Source organism: Carlito syrichta, unplaced genomic scaffold (genome assembly GCF_000164805.1).
Source record: "Carlito syrichta isolate Samal-C Ts95f unplaced genomic scaffold, Tarsius_syrichta-2.0.1 Scaffold308112, whole genome shotgun sequence".
Classification (NCBI taxonomy): Eukaryota; Metazoa; Chordata; class Mammalia; order Primates; family Tarsiidae; genus Carlito; species Carlito syrichta.
Genome location: NW_007252208.1, coordinates 199050 through 213581, shown reverse-complemented (window position 1 = coordinate 213581; position 14532 = coordinate 199050). Strand labels below are relative to the sequence as shown.

At 44.2% G+C, this 14532-nt stretch overlaps 1 protein-coding gene across 3 annotated transcripts in view; it reads left to right on the top strand.

Moving 5' to 3' along the window:
- Positions 1–1534: 1534 nt before the first annotated feature.
- Positions 1535–14532, top strand: part of PEX14 (peroxisomal biogenesis factor 14) — a 150612-nt gene continuing 137614 nt past the window's right edge. The window contains exon 1 of one of the 3 annotated variants that reach the window (XM_021716014.1): positions 1535–1634. In XM_021716014.1, coding sequence (XP_021571689.1) covers positions 1599–1634 — 36 coding nt within the window. In that variant the 5' untranslated portion in view covers positions 1535–1598. Of the gene's footprint in view, positions 1635–2227; positions 2361–14532 lie in introns of those variants that run through there. The other 2 variants (XM_008064943.2, XM_008064944.1) reach the window with 2 other exon arrangements.

Genomic DNA, 14532 nt, shown 5'->3' with positions numbered 1-14532 from the left:
GTGTGTGTGTGTGTGTGTGTGTGTGTGTGTGTGTGTGTGTTTTGAGTTGGAGTCTCACTTTGTCGCCCAGACTGTAGTGCAGTAGCATGCTCATGGCCACCCCAGTGTTGACCTGCTGGGCTCCAGTGATCCTTCCGCCTCAACCTTCCAAGTAGCCAGATCTATAGGTGTGTGCTACCACACCTGGCTGATTTTTTGATTTATTGTAGAGATGAGGTCTCACCAAGTTGCCCAGGCTGTTCTTGAACCTGTGGGTTTAGGCAGTCCCTACATTTTGGCCTTCCAAAGTGCTGGGATTACAGGCTTGAGCCACCATGCCTGGCCCAGCTTTGCTTTAATACTGCAACTACAGAAATGTTTTCTTTCCTCCTGAAAAAACTAACATTTAAGGTTAAAAGAATAATAATAAAAATTATCAAAAAGATTCCTCACAGCAACCCCTTCCAGTCCCCTCCTACTGTGGGAGATTTTCTGTCCTTTCAATAAATCCTGTTTTCTAAAAAAAAAAAAAAAAAAAGATTCCTCGGTTAAAAGAGAACTTTTTATATAAACTAGAAATAATTGTCTGCTCATACTCATTCAGGGGCAGTACTTTTCATATTTTATTTTTAAAACTTATTTATTTTTGAGTCAGAATCTCACTCTGTTGCCCAGGCTGGAGTGCAGTGGTACACTCATGGTCACTGCACCCTCGACCTGCTGGGCTCAGGTGATCCTTCTACCTCAGCCTTCCAAGTAGCTGGAACTACAGGCACATGCCATCATGGCCAGATAATTTTTTGATTTATTGTAGAAACAAGGTCTTTTCATATTGCCCAGGCTGGTCTCGAACCTCCGGGCTCAGACAATACTGTTGCCTCCGCCTCCCAAAGTGCTGGGATTACAGGCATGAGCCACCACACCCGGCCATATTTTCTTTATAAATATGTGAGTGAGGAAATTAGATATTATCTCAAGAAAAGTGTAGGCATTTAAAGCAGTGTTTGGTCAGAAGAATTGTTAAAGTCAATCCTTTATAAAGTAATTCAATATAAAGTAATCACGGTTCATAGAAGTCTCTTCTCTTTTATAAGCTCCTTCTTGTGTGTTCGCCCAGTAGACCTGCATACAGTTTTCTGAGTCCTAACCCCCATGATCCTGTAATTGTGTGGCTTTGGGAGTAGAAGTTGGGTCTCGGATCTTTTTTATTTCTAGCGCTTACCAAAGCTCCTTGCAAGAGTATGCACTCAATGAATGGTAATGAACTGTTATCCCTAAAAATTACTTTCCAAGTTTCTTCACATTCATTCATTTCTTAAACACTTAGCAAGTCCCTAAATGTACCCACGGCACTGTGGGGACGGGCAGAGATTTAATTCAAGGAGAATAATACACATATAAGCCATGCAAAAGGTTGCATACTTCGGATCTTCCTGTAAATCAGAGACTTAATGGAAATTGTGCAAGGTGACCCGGTCGCCCAGGTTCCACCCTCTGCCCCAAGCCTTCCCCATCGACAGGCTCTGTTCCGGCTACATTAGTCTGGGCGGCAAAGCGCGAGCTAAGGCGCTTGGGAGAAAGCTCTCACAGCGGCGATCGATTAGTCAGGCCTCAGAAAGATGGCGTCCTCGGAGCAGGCAGAGCAGCCGAGCCAGGTGAGGGGAGTGGGACTGCCCCGCCGTGGCGTCGGGGACCCTGGCAGGAGAGGGCGCTCGGCGGACGGCTGGGAGCCGGGTAGGGACCCCCGAGTCTCCGCAGCCGGGGGCTCCCACCTTTTCCCCCCTCTCGAGCCCCGCCCCTCCCCGAGTCCTCCCCGCCTGGCCCCTCCCCCGGTGACCCCTCTTTGACCACATTCCGAAGACCGGGCTCCGGCGCTCAGCGACGCCCGCCGGCCCCCACTTCCCGCCTGCCAGTCCTTCTGGTGCCACTGGAGCTTGGCGAGGAGGGTGGCGGAACCCTTCGGAAGTCCCCAGTCTTGAGCTACGAGGGCCCCTGCTTGAGGAGGGGGATGAGAGGATCGCTCCCGGCCGTCCCCTCGGGGGAGGGGCCCGAATCAATCGGGGTTCCCACTCCCCGACAGCCTCAGCTCTCTGGAGTGGCTGCCAGTCTCTAATCACCTTTGCGCCTCCCTTGCCAAGTTGGAGGGTCGGAAATACTATACTTGGACCCTCTCGGTGCGTGGGTTGGAAAGGGACGCGCTGTAAATAACCCACGCCACCAAGCTTTTGGCAGAGGATCCATCCTCGCTTCCCTGGGTTTGGTTGACCAAGGCTCAACTCTTCACCTACCGATTCAGCCAGATCCCACTCTAGTAAGGAGACCGCTGTGTGGACGTCTGCGCGTCTGCTGTCTGGAGGCAGTGGATGATAAGGCCTCCGAAGGTGTTTATAGTCCAAAGGTGGGGTGGGGTCGGAGGTTGAAAAGGGCTGCCGGAGATCCTACATCTAACTGCGTATGTGCTATCATGCCGAGGACAAATTACGCTTAGTGTCTCGTTTAGGGCTCACTACAACCGTTACAAAGTGCAGGCTATTAACGCCCGTTTCGCGGAAATGAATCCTAAGGGTTTGTAACATGCCCCAAAACGTGTGCCCTATTGAACTTGTATTGAACCCAGGTATGTGTGACTCCACAGTCAGCCTTTTGTGTTTAAGTTTAGGTAGCATTGCACCGAGGAAGAAGAAAATGGTTTCAACTTGGGACTTACTCACCTCTCATCTTCTTCAAACGCTTTTAAGAGTTTCCAGCAGGTTGCTAGCATTTCACTTTCTTCCTAGGCAGAAGACCACCACTTCATGTTCTTACTGTCTTACTCTTCCTAGTGAGTCTATTACAGGCATTGCACTTAAAGAAGTTGGTGTGTCCTCCAGACCAGCGGCTGTTGGCAGTGTGAATGCTTCAGGAAGTTGTCTTCTGGATTGTAAAATGTGGAAAGTAGCTAGGACTGATTCTGTACTTCCACTGTCAGACGTTCTGGAGTTTGGAGGGCTTGAGAGGAGGGCTTTCCTTTCTTGCCTTACTTCACTTAGCTTGCTGAAATCCTGGGACTCCTCAGGATTTCGGTTTTTCTGAGCTGCTATGTGTTAGGACAACCCACAGGCTGGGATTGAAGTGTGCCTTTAGTTCCAGATTCTTATAGGGCATGTAATTTGTCAGTGCTGTGAACGGTACTACAAATCTTGCCACTTGGAGCCATTAGCATGCCCAGGGAGTCCTTTGGTTCTGGAAATTGTTCTTTCCATACATGTAGAATAGGATCTAGGGTCCTTGACGTGTGTTTGTCTTGCACTTTTATGACTTTCAACTCTGCCTCTCCTTCGCCCTTTTCAAAGCTGGTAGAGATGGGATTGCATCAGAATTTGCTGGCAGCCTGGGAGAAAACCTTGAACTCTTCATACCAGTTTCTATCACTAACAGTAAGCTGCAAATGCACACTTTTAAAGTGGACCAGCTCTCTTTAGCAATTGCTTGTCATTTCATTTTCAAGTCTTGATCAACCTGGTTTCCCATTTCATTCCAGTCAAAGTAGAGAGATTAAAAGGACTGTTTAGTTATTTCCCCCAAACTTGATTTGTATGTGAGAAGAATTGTATAGGGTTAGACTTGTAGGGCTGAGCCAGTATTCTGTCTCCCAGAAAGTTTTTCAGTGGGCCTTGTAGCATCAGTTTCTGGTTTCAAAAGATTAAGGGTGAGTAACCCTCTCTTCCTTGGAGAGGCATTGTGGAACAGTGGCTGCAAGCGTAGGTTCTAAAGCCAGATACTCTGGCTTGGAATCCTAGCCCTACTACTTACCGGCTCTGTGATCTTGGATAGATCTATTTAACTTCTGTAAGCTGTTGGGGTATTTTTTCATATGTTGACCACTAGTCTAATAAAATTGTTCTTTTATCTGTTCTGAAGAAAGTTCTTTGAAATTTAAAGGAATTCCCTGAATGCTGGTGTTTAATGCCAGCTGTCTTTTGTGACTTAGGTTTCAGGGACATACTTGCTTTTTCATAGTGGTATAGTCTTTTTAGTCTACCATCAAGATAGCGTGTTAGAATTTCATTTATTGCTTCTTGTCCTTATTCTGTTTTCCCCACATTGCTCCATTTTGCATAGCTTATCTCTTATCAAAGTCCATTTTAGTCTATGCCTGTTGTGGCCTGTAGGAAAGAAAATAGTCCCTATTTCTCTACTTTCCCATTAGCTTTTCTGCAGCTTGCTTCACAGTTATTGAATATTGAATAGTATTACAGAACGTAGATTTCAAGTCTGCTGAGGTTCACTGAACACAGTAACTTTTAGATTGAGAATATAGAACATAGAAGCAGGCAAGGAGAAGAGTACAGTGAGTGAGTGGAAGAGCCTGTCCTTGTATCCTGACAGGTTTTTGGTGGAACTCAAACTCTCACAACTACTGGACTTAATGTTCCACCTTTCTGAGCATCACTTTTCTCCTCTGTAAAATGGGAGCAATAATAATTACCCTAAAGGTGGGCATGGTGGTGCGCACTTATAGTTCCAGCTACTCAGGAGACTGAGGCCAGAGGATTGCTTAAAACTAGGAGTATGAGGCCACAGTGAGCCATGATTGTGCCTATGAATAGCCACTGCATTCTATCTTGGGCAACACAGGAAGACCCTGTCTCTTGAAAAATAAAATAAAATAAAAAATAATTACCCTGGAGAGTTGCTGTCAGGATTAACTGAAATTACAGATGTGAAGAGCACGTGGTACATAGTAAGTGCTCAGTAAGTATTAGTTTCCTTCTCCAAATCTCTACATACAGTTGTGGAAGTCTGGCGAACTCTTTTTTTTTTTTTTAATTCGAGTCTCACTGTGTCACTCGGGCTAGAGTGCAGTGGCACGCTCACGGTCACTTCAGCCTTGACCTGCTGGGCTCAGGCGATGCTTCTGCCTCAGCCTTTCAAGTTGGAACTACAGGCATGTGCCACCATGCCTGGCTAATTTTTTTATAGAGATGAAGTCTGGTCAAGTTGCCCAGGCTGGTCTCTAACCCATGGGCTCAGTCATTCCTCTCGCCTCTGCCTCCCAAAGTGCTAGGATTACAGGTGTGAGCCACTGCACCCAGCTGTCAAACCCTTGAATCAACAGTAGTTTAAACAAGGTATTTGCCCTCTCAACTTTTTGAAAGAATAATACTGAGAACTCTTTTTTTTGAGTCAGAGTCTCACTCTGTTACCCAGGCTGGAGTGCAATGGCATGCTCACGGCCACCATAGCCTCGGCCCCCTGGGCTCTGGCGATCCTTCCTCCTCAGCCTTCCAAGTAGCTGGAACTACAGGCACACACCACCACATGCGGCATTTTGATTTATTGTAGAGATGAAATCTCGCCAAGTTGTGCAGGCTGGTCTTGAACCTCCGGACTCAGGCAGTCCTCTTGCCTCCGTTTCCCAAAGTGCTGGAATTACAGGCATGAGCCACTGGGCCCGACTACAGAGAACTCTTGTAACACTCCCATAAAAGCTTCCCCAAGATGCACTGCTCACATTTTACTGAATTTGCTTTATGTTGGTCTTGGTATATATCTGTTTTTTGAAGGATTTGTAGTAAGTTATAGATATCAGGTTATTTCATTCTAGAATATTATCTTGTCTCTAAGAGTAAGGTTATCCCCCTATATAACCACAGTACCGTTATTACATAAGAAATGAAGTATTGATAAAATAATATTATTTAATATACAATCCACTTCAAATTTTCCACTTGACAAAAAAAAATCAAGGCCAGGCATAAGTGGCTCTCATTTGTAAGGATTGCTTGAGTCCAGGAGTTGGAGACCAGCCTGCGCAACATAGACCTTGTTGCTGCATAAAAATAAAAAAATTAGCTGGGTGTGGTAGCACACACTTGTTGGAGGCTGAGGTGGGAGGATCACCTGAGCCCAGGAGGTGAACCGAGATTACACCACTGTTCTCCCCAGCCTGGGAAACAGAATGAAATCCTGACTCAAAAACAAACAAAACAAACAAACAAAACCAGGATCCAGTCAAGAAACAGATATTGCTTTGATTTGTCTCTTTGGTTTCTTTAGTCTGCTTTAACCTAAAAATGTTCCCTAGTCTTTAAAAATATTTTTAAAGCTTTTTACTGGATTAACATGTCCCAGAAGGTATACAAATCATGTGTATAACTTGGTGAATTTTCACAAAGTGAACACATTTTGTATAACTAGTACCCCGATCAATAAATCAAACATTACTAGGACCTCAGAAACCCTCCTCATACATGACCCCGTCAAGGTTTCTCCTATCCTAATTTAGAATATACTATAGATTAATGTAGTTTGTTTTTTAACTTTTTTTTAAATTTTATTATTTTTTTAATTTTTTATTTTTTGAGTTGGAGTCTCACTCTGTCGCCCAGACTGGAGTGCAGTGGCCACTCCCAGCCACCGCAGCCTCGACCTGCTGGGCTCCAGCGATCCTGCCACCTCAGCCTTCCGAGTAGCCGGAATTACAGGCGCACACTACAACGCCCGGCTAATTTTTTGCTTTATTGTAAAGATGAGGTCTCGCCAAGTTGCCCAGGTAGGTCGCGAACCCGCAGGGTCAGGCAATCCACTCACCTCAGCCTCCCAAAGGTGCGGGATTACAGGCTGAGCCACCGAGCCCGGCTAACTTTATTATATAAAGAGAATCACAAAGTGTGTCTGGCTTCTTTTACTCAACATGTATATATGAGATTCATTCTTGATATGAACAGTGACAGTTTATTATCACTGCTTTATAATTTATTGATTGTATGAATATATTTGGCTATTTGTTATCAACTATTCTGCTCTTTTTTTTTTTTTTTTTTTTTTTCAGTCCGAGTCTCACTCTGTCACCCTGGCTAGAGTGCAGTGGCATGCTCATGGCTACCACAACCATGACCTGTTGGGCTTAGGCGACAATTGGGTGTCACCTTTCAACTCCACCTTCAAAGTAGCTGGAACTGCAGGCATGCACCACCACATCTGGCTAATTTATTTTATTTTATTTTTTTGCTGAGGTGAGGTCTTGCCATACTGCCCAGACTGGTTTCAAACTCCTGGACTTAGGCAATCCTCTAGCCTCAGCCTCCCAAAGTGTTGGGATTGTCGGCGTGAGCCACCTCGCCCAACCCCATTCTGCTCTTAATGGACATTTAGGTTGTTTCACCTTTTGGGTCATTACAAATAGTGCTGCTGTGAAAATATGTGTACATGTCTTTTTGTGGACATGAATTCTGTTGAGTTCATCTACCATTTTTGTGGGCCATTTGTTTTGTAAAATGTTTCACTATGTGGATTTGTCTGATTTGATTTCCAAAGTTTAGATCCAGGTTAGCCATTTTTTGCAAGAATATTGTATAAGTGGCGTGTCTTTCTTAGTGTATCACACAAGGAGTCTTGAAATACCAATTTGTCCCATTATTTTATTATTATTATTTGAGTCAGAGTCTCACTCTGTCACCCAGGCTGGAGTGCAATAGCACACTCATGGCCACCTCAATGTCCACCTGCTGGGTTCAGGCAATCCTTCTGCTCAGCCTTCCAAGTAACTGGAATTACAGGCATGTGCTACCACACCCGGCTAATTTTTTTATTTATTGTTGAGATGAGGTCTCATCAAGTTGCTAGGTTGTTCTTGAACCTGTAGGCTCAGGCAATCTGCTCACCTCAGCCTTCCAGAGTCTGGCTGGGATCATAGGCTTGAGCCACCATGCCTGGCCTTGTCCCGTTATTGAAGATAAGTTAGGTTGCTTGGTTATGGCGGTGTCTATCAGACTTCTCCATGGTAAAGGAAACTTTATAAAGTAGTCGCTTTCTTTGAGACTTTGCTAGTATTTTTAATATTTTAGATTTACTATGTTACTGAGTGACAAAATCCTTCTGTCCTAAATTTTACTGTGGAATTCCAATAGGTGTGTTGCGATCAGTGTAATAAGTTTTAACAAATTGTACATACCCACAATTAAGATCAAAATAATTCCAGCATCCCTAAATGTTCCCGTATGCGCCTGCCCAGCGAATCCTTGCCTTTAGCTCCATGAAATCTGAACTGCTTCCTGTCACTTACAGATTGTATTTGTTTTTTCCAGAATTTCATATGAATGAACTAATAATGTATGTGTTCTTATATGCCTTGCTACTTTTGCTCAGAATGTGAAATGTATCCATGTTATTGTGTATATCAGTCATTTAGTACTTATTACTGAGTAGTATTCCATTGTATGGATTCCCTCAATTTGTTGAGCTACCCATATTTCTCAGCTGATGGACATTTGGATTGTAGTAGTTTTCTAGTGCTGCTTAATAGTCTTACCACACACTTAGCAGCTTAAAACAACACATTTATTATCGCAGTTTCTGTGGGTCTAGTCAGGACGCAGCTGAGCTGGGTCTTACCAGACTTTAGTCAAGGTGTCTGTCAGGACTGTGGTCTCATCTGAAGCTTAACTGGAGAAAGGGTCTGCCTCCTAGCTCATATGGTTGTTGACAGCATTCAGTTCTTTGTGGATTGTCAAACTGGAGGTCTCAGTTTGTTACTGACTGTCGGCCGAAAGCCATCCTTGGTTTCTTGCCAAATGAGTTTCCCCATTATGGCCACTTGCCTCTTCAAAGCCAGCAAGAGGAGAGAGTCTTTTTGCAAATTGGACGTTATAATTGTGTTTAATATCTGCATTAATGTAATGACATATATCCTGTCACTATCACTATAATCTGTTACCAGAAGCAAGTAACAGATCCCCCTTACACTTGAGGACAATACCAGGAAGCGGGGGTTATGGAGTTCACTCTAGAGTCTGTTCCCCATAGGATTGGTTCTAGTTTGGGGCTGCTATGAATATTCATTTATGTGTAGGTGTTTGTGAGGACATATTTTTCAGTTTTCTTGGTAAATACTTAAGAGTGGAATTGCTGGGTCATATGGTAAATGTACATTTTGCTTTTTAAGAAATGAAGTGTTTTACAAAGTTGTACTATTTTCATTCTTACCAGTAGTGTATGAGAGGTCTAGTTGCCCTAGATCTACACTAACACTTAGTATTGTTCATCTTTTATTTTTTTGTTACTGTTTTTGAGTTGGAGTCCAGGCTGGAGTGCAGTGGCAAGATCATGACTACTATAGCCTCGACCCACTGGACTCAGGTGATCCTTCCACCTCAGCCTTCTGAGTAGCTGGGACTACAGATGTGTGCCACCATGGCTGGCTAATTTTTTGATTTGTTGTAGAGATAAGGTCTCATGTTGCCCAAGCTGGTGTCAAACTCCTGGGCTCAGGTAATCCTCTTGCCTTGGCCTCCCAAAGTGCTGGATTACAGGCTTGAGTCACTGTGCCTTGCCTATTCTATCTTTTTTATTTTAGCCATTCTAGTGAGCGTATAGTGCTATTTCATTGTGATTTTAATTTGCATGTCTGTGAGGACTAATGTTGAGCTTTTCGTGGCTTGTTGTACAGAGGTTCTACTTTTCCCTATGTGATCACTTGTTCCAGCATAATTTGTTGAAATGTTTGCCCTTTATCCAATGAATTATCTTGCCACCACTGTTAAAAGTTGAATAATTGTGTTTACATAAGCCAGTTTCTGGACTTTATTCTGTTCCATTTATATGTCTCTCCTAATGCAACAGACTGGAGTGCAGTGGCATGCTCCCGGCTACCATAGCCTCGACCTGCTAGACTCTGGTGATACTTCCACCTCAGCCTTCCAAGTAACCGGAACTACAGGCACACACTGCCACACCTGACTAATTTTTGATTTATTGTAGAGATGAGGTCTCACCAAGTTGCCTGAGTGGGTCTCGAACCTGCAGACTCAGGCAATCCATTTACCTCGGCCTCCCAAAGTGCTGGGATTACAGGCTGAGCCACTGAGCCCAGCCTTTTTTTCTTTTTGAGTTGGATTCTCACTTCATTGCCCAGGCTGGAGTGCAGTGCACGCTCATGGCCACACCAGCGTTGGCCTGCTGGGCTCTGGTGATCCTTCCGCCTCAGCCTTTCAAGTAGCTGGAACTACAGGCGCCCACTATCACGCCCAGCTAATTTTTTGATTTACTGTAGAGATGAGGTCTCACCAAGTTGCCCAGGCTGGTCTTGAACCTGTGGACTCAGGCAAACCTCTTACCTAGGCCTCCCAAAGTGCTAGGATTACAGGCTTGAGCTACCGTACCCAGCTATTTGCTGAATTTTTAAAAAAATGATATGTGTTTTGAATGTAATCCAGTGCTCTTTTTGGTCTCTGTTGAGGTGATCCTTCTGTTTTTCTCCCTTATTCTATTAATATGGTGATTTACGTTGATTGATTTTTTTAGATTTAAACCAATCTTGCATTCATCGGATACATTCTACTTGACCTTGATGTATTATCCTTTTTAAATATTGCTGGATTTAATATGTCAATATTTTGTTAAGGATTTTTACATTATGTTTATGAGGGGTATTGACTTATAGTGTTCTTTTGTATGTATGTGTATGAAATCTTTATCTGGTTTTGATATCAAGGTAGTTCTGTCCTCATAGAATGCATTGAGCGGATTGCCTGAGCCCGTGGGTTCAAGACCCGCCTGGGCAGCGAGACCTCATCTCTACAATAAATCAAAAAATCAACTGGGCGTAGTAGCGTGCTCCTGTAATTCCGGCTACTCGGAAGGTTGAGGCGGAAGGATTGCCGGAGCCCAGCAGGTCGAGGCTGCGGTGGCTGGGAGTGGCCACTGCACTCCATTTTGGGTGACAGAGTGAAACTCCAATAAAAAAAAAAAAAAAAAAAAAGAGAATGCATTGGGAAGCTTTACCTTGTGTTAGGGTACAGAGAGTGAGGGTGGATGGGTGGATGGGTGCAGCACCGCCAGAGCCTGCAGGCTGGAGTTGCGCGCTGGTAACCAGAGGTCTGAAAGATTTGCAAAGATTTGCAACACACAAAGAGGTGAAAGAAGAAAAGATTTATTTAAGAAAGGTTCACTTCCCACAGACAGGAAAGGGGCCTACACTCTAGTTGAGTGTGACCCCGTAGCCCCCCAATCCCGGCTTAAATCCTTTCCCCGGAGGTGTTGCAATCAGGTAGACATGCCGTGACTTCCTTGTTGACCACTTGCAAATGTCTTGGAGAGCCTGAGGGGGGTTCTGGTCACCATGCACCAAGTCACAAATCTCACCACCCTCTGGAAGTTATACAGTGGGCTGGTACTGGTCATGCTTGAGAAATTTGAGTTTCTAAGAAGACAAATTACAATAGGTGGTGCTGGTCATGCTTAAGGAGTCTGCATTTCTGAAAAGATAGAGGCAGCAAAGTTAATCTTTACCCAGAGTATGCATTTCTCCAGGACACAGTCTCTACTTACTCATCCTTGTGTTAGGGTTTAGGAACAAGATAAAAAATGGCTTCCCGCTCTCAGTCTGTTCTGTCACCATGTTTTCTGTTTTCTGAAATATTTGCATAAGATTGACATTATTTCTTCCTTAAATGTTTGATAGAATTCACCAATGAAGCCATCTGGGTGTAGAGTTTTCTTCTTACGTTTTAATTATGTACTTTTTTTTTAGTTGAGATCTCAGTCTGTCACCCAGGTTGGAGTGCAGTGGCTTGATCATGGCTCACCACAGCCTCTACCTCCTGGACTCAGGTATCCTTCTGCCTCAGCCTCCTGGGTAGCCAGGTCCACAGGTGTGTGGCACCACACCCTGCTGATATTTTGCCTTTTTGTAGAGACAAGGTCTTGCTATGTTGCCTATAGTGGTCTTGAACTCCTGGGCTCAAGCAGTCCTCTGACCTTGGCCTCCCAAAGTGCTCGAATTACACGTGTGAGCCACTGTGTCCAGCCTCTTATTATTATTTTTAAATTAAATTAAATTAAATTTTTTTTTGAAGTTGCAGGGTACAAGTCAGGATTGCATACATAAGTGGTGTAGGTATAGGTGAAGTTTTGGGCCTCCCTTTGGACCTCACTTCACCTGGATTAGGATCAGGTACCCTTACTGATGTTATGTGCTCCTCCTATTATTATTATTATTTTATTTTATTTTATTTTTTGAGTTGGAGTCTTACTTGGTTGCCCAGACTGGAGTGCAGTGGCATGCTCATGGCTACCCCAGTGTCGACCTGCTGGGCTTTCTGCCTCAGCCTTCCAAAGAGCTGGAACTACAGGTGTGCACTACCACACCCAGCTAATTTTTTGATTTATTGAAGAGATGAGGTCTCGCCAAGTTGCCCAGGGTGGTCTTGAACCTGTGGACTCAGGCAATCCCTTTACCTCAGCCTCCCAAAGTGCTGGGATTACAGGCTGGAGCCACCATGCCCGGCCTATTACTATTTTTTATTTTTTTTGGAATCAGAGTCTCACCCTGTCACCCAGGCTAGAGTGCAGTCACAGGATCATAGATACCACAGCTTCAATCTTCTGGGCTCAGGTGCTCCTTCTGTCTCAGCCTTCCAAGTAGCTGGAACCAGAGGCACACGTCACCATGCCCAGCTAATTTTTTGATTTATTGTAGAGATGAGATCTCGTCAAGTTGCCCAGGCTGATCTTGAACCCCTGGGCACAGGTAATCATCTTGCCTTGGCCTCCAAAAGTGCTGGGATTATAGGTGTGAGCCACCACACCCAGCTTTTTTTTTTTTTAATTCTTGATATTAGAAATTAGTGTCTTTCTAAATTTATATTCTAGCTACAGGTTTGTCTATCTTAATTAACTTTTTAAAAACTGCTTTTAGACTGGGATCAGTGGCTCAGCCTGTAATCCCAGCACTTTGGGAGGCTGGGTGAGTAGATTGCCTGAGCCTACGAGTTTGCGACCAGCCCGGACAAGTTGGTGAGATCTCGTCTCTACAATAAAAATCAAAATTAGCTGGGCGTGGTAGTGTGTGCCTGTAGTTCCAGCTACTTGGGAGGCTGAGGTGGAAGGATCACTGGAGCCCACTGGGTTGACACTGGGGCGACTGTGAGTGTGCCACTGCACTCCAGCCTGGGTGATAGAGTGAGACTCCACCTCAAAAAAAAAAACAACTGCTTTTATTTCACAGTTTCCCTGTGTTGTTTGTAATTTTTAAGTTTTGTTTACTTTGAGTTTCATTTTCTCTTCTTTCTCTAGCTTCTTCTCTATAGTCAGTATTTAAAGCTATACATTTTCCTCTGAGCACTGCTTTAGCTGCATTTCACAAAATAAAAATAAAAAAAAATCTTAGCCAGGCATGGTGATGCTCGCCTGTAGTCCTGGTTACTCTGGAGGCTGAGGCAGTAAGATCACTTGAGCGCAGGAACTCAAGGCTGCAGTGAGCCACGATTGTGGCACTACGCTCCAGCCTGGGCAATAGAGCAAGACCTGGACTCTGTTTTGTTTGTTTGTTTGTTTGAGTTGGAGTCTCACTCCGTCACTCAGACTGGAGTGCAGTGGCACACTCATGGCCACTGCAGCCTCAACTTGCTAGGTTCAAGTGATCCTTCCACTTCAGCCTTTCAAGTAGCTGGAATGATGCTATCACACCTGGCTAATATTTTTATTTATTGTAGAGACGAGGTCTTGCCAAGTTGCCCAGGCTGGTCTTGAACCCCTGGGCTCAGGTTGTCCTCTTGCCTCTGCCTCCCAAAGTGCTGGGATTATAGGTGTGAGCCACTGCGCCGGCCCTCTCTGTCCTTTATTTTGGTTAGCTTCTCTTGCTGAGTCTTCAAGTGCACTTACTTTTTCTTCTGCAGTAATCTGTTATTCTCATCCAGTGAAATTTTTATTTCAGATATTATACTTTTTATGACTAGAAATTCTGTTTTCTTTTTATACCTTACATTTCTCTCCTTACTGTGATATAGTTTCTTTTTTTCTGAGTCAGAGTCTCACCTGTCTCCCAGGCTAAAGTGCAGTGGCATGATCATGGCCACCGCAGCCTTGACCTACTGGGCTCAGGTGATCCTTCTGCCTCAGCCTTCCAAGTATCTGGAACCACTGGTGTGTGCCACCACGCCCAACTAATTTTTGTTTTTGATTTATTGTAGAGATGAGGTCTTGCCAAACTGCCCAGGCTGATCTCGAACCCCTGGGCTCAGGCAATCCTCTTGCTTCCATCTCCCAAAGTGCTGGGATTACAGTCGTGAGCCACTGCACCTGGTTACTTGAATATAGTTATAACACCTGTCTTAATGTTCCTGTCTGTTAGTTATATCATCTGCTTTCCTTCTCTTTATTGGTTAGGTTTTTCTGCTTCTTGACATATATTAAAATTTTTTTTTTAAGTTTTCAAACAAAGTCTATTTAGAAAGTAAATGAGAGAGAGAGAGGAGGTTTACCTCCCCAAAGTAGGGGAGGGGGCCAAAGCTAAGAAAATATGGCCTGACCAGGCTTAACAAAACAATGGCTTATTTTGATTTTTTTATTGGATGCAAGATGTTGTGAGTTTAAGGGTCTGGATTTTGTGGTCTTTAAAGAATGTTGGGCTTTTTTCTGTTGGGCAGTTATTTGTGGTTCAGTTTTATTCTTTCAAGTTTTGTGTTTAAGCTTTGTTAGAGTGCATCTAGGGTAACCTTTATTCTAGGGATAATGTGACTCTCCCCTCAAGATGTGTCCCTTCAGGCCTCCTCTGAATGCCCTGAATGATCC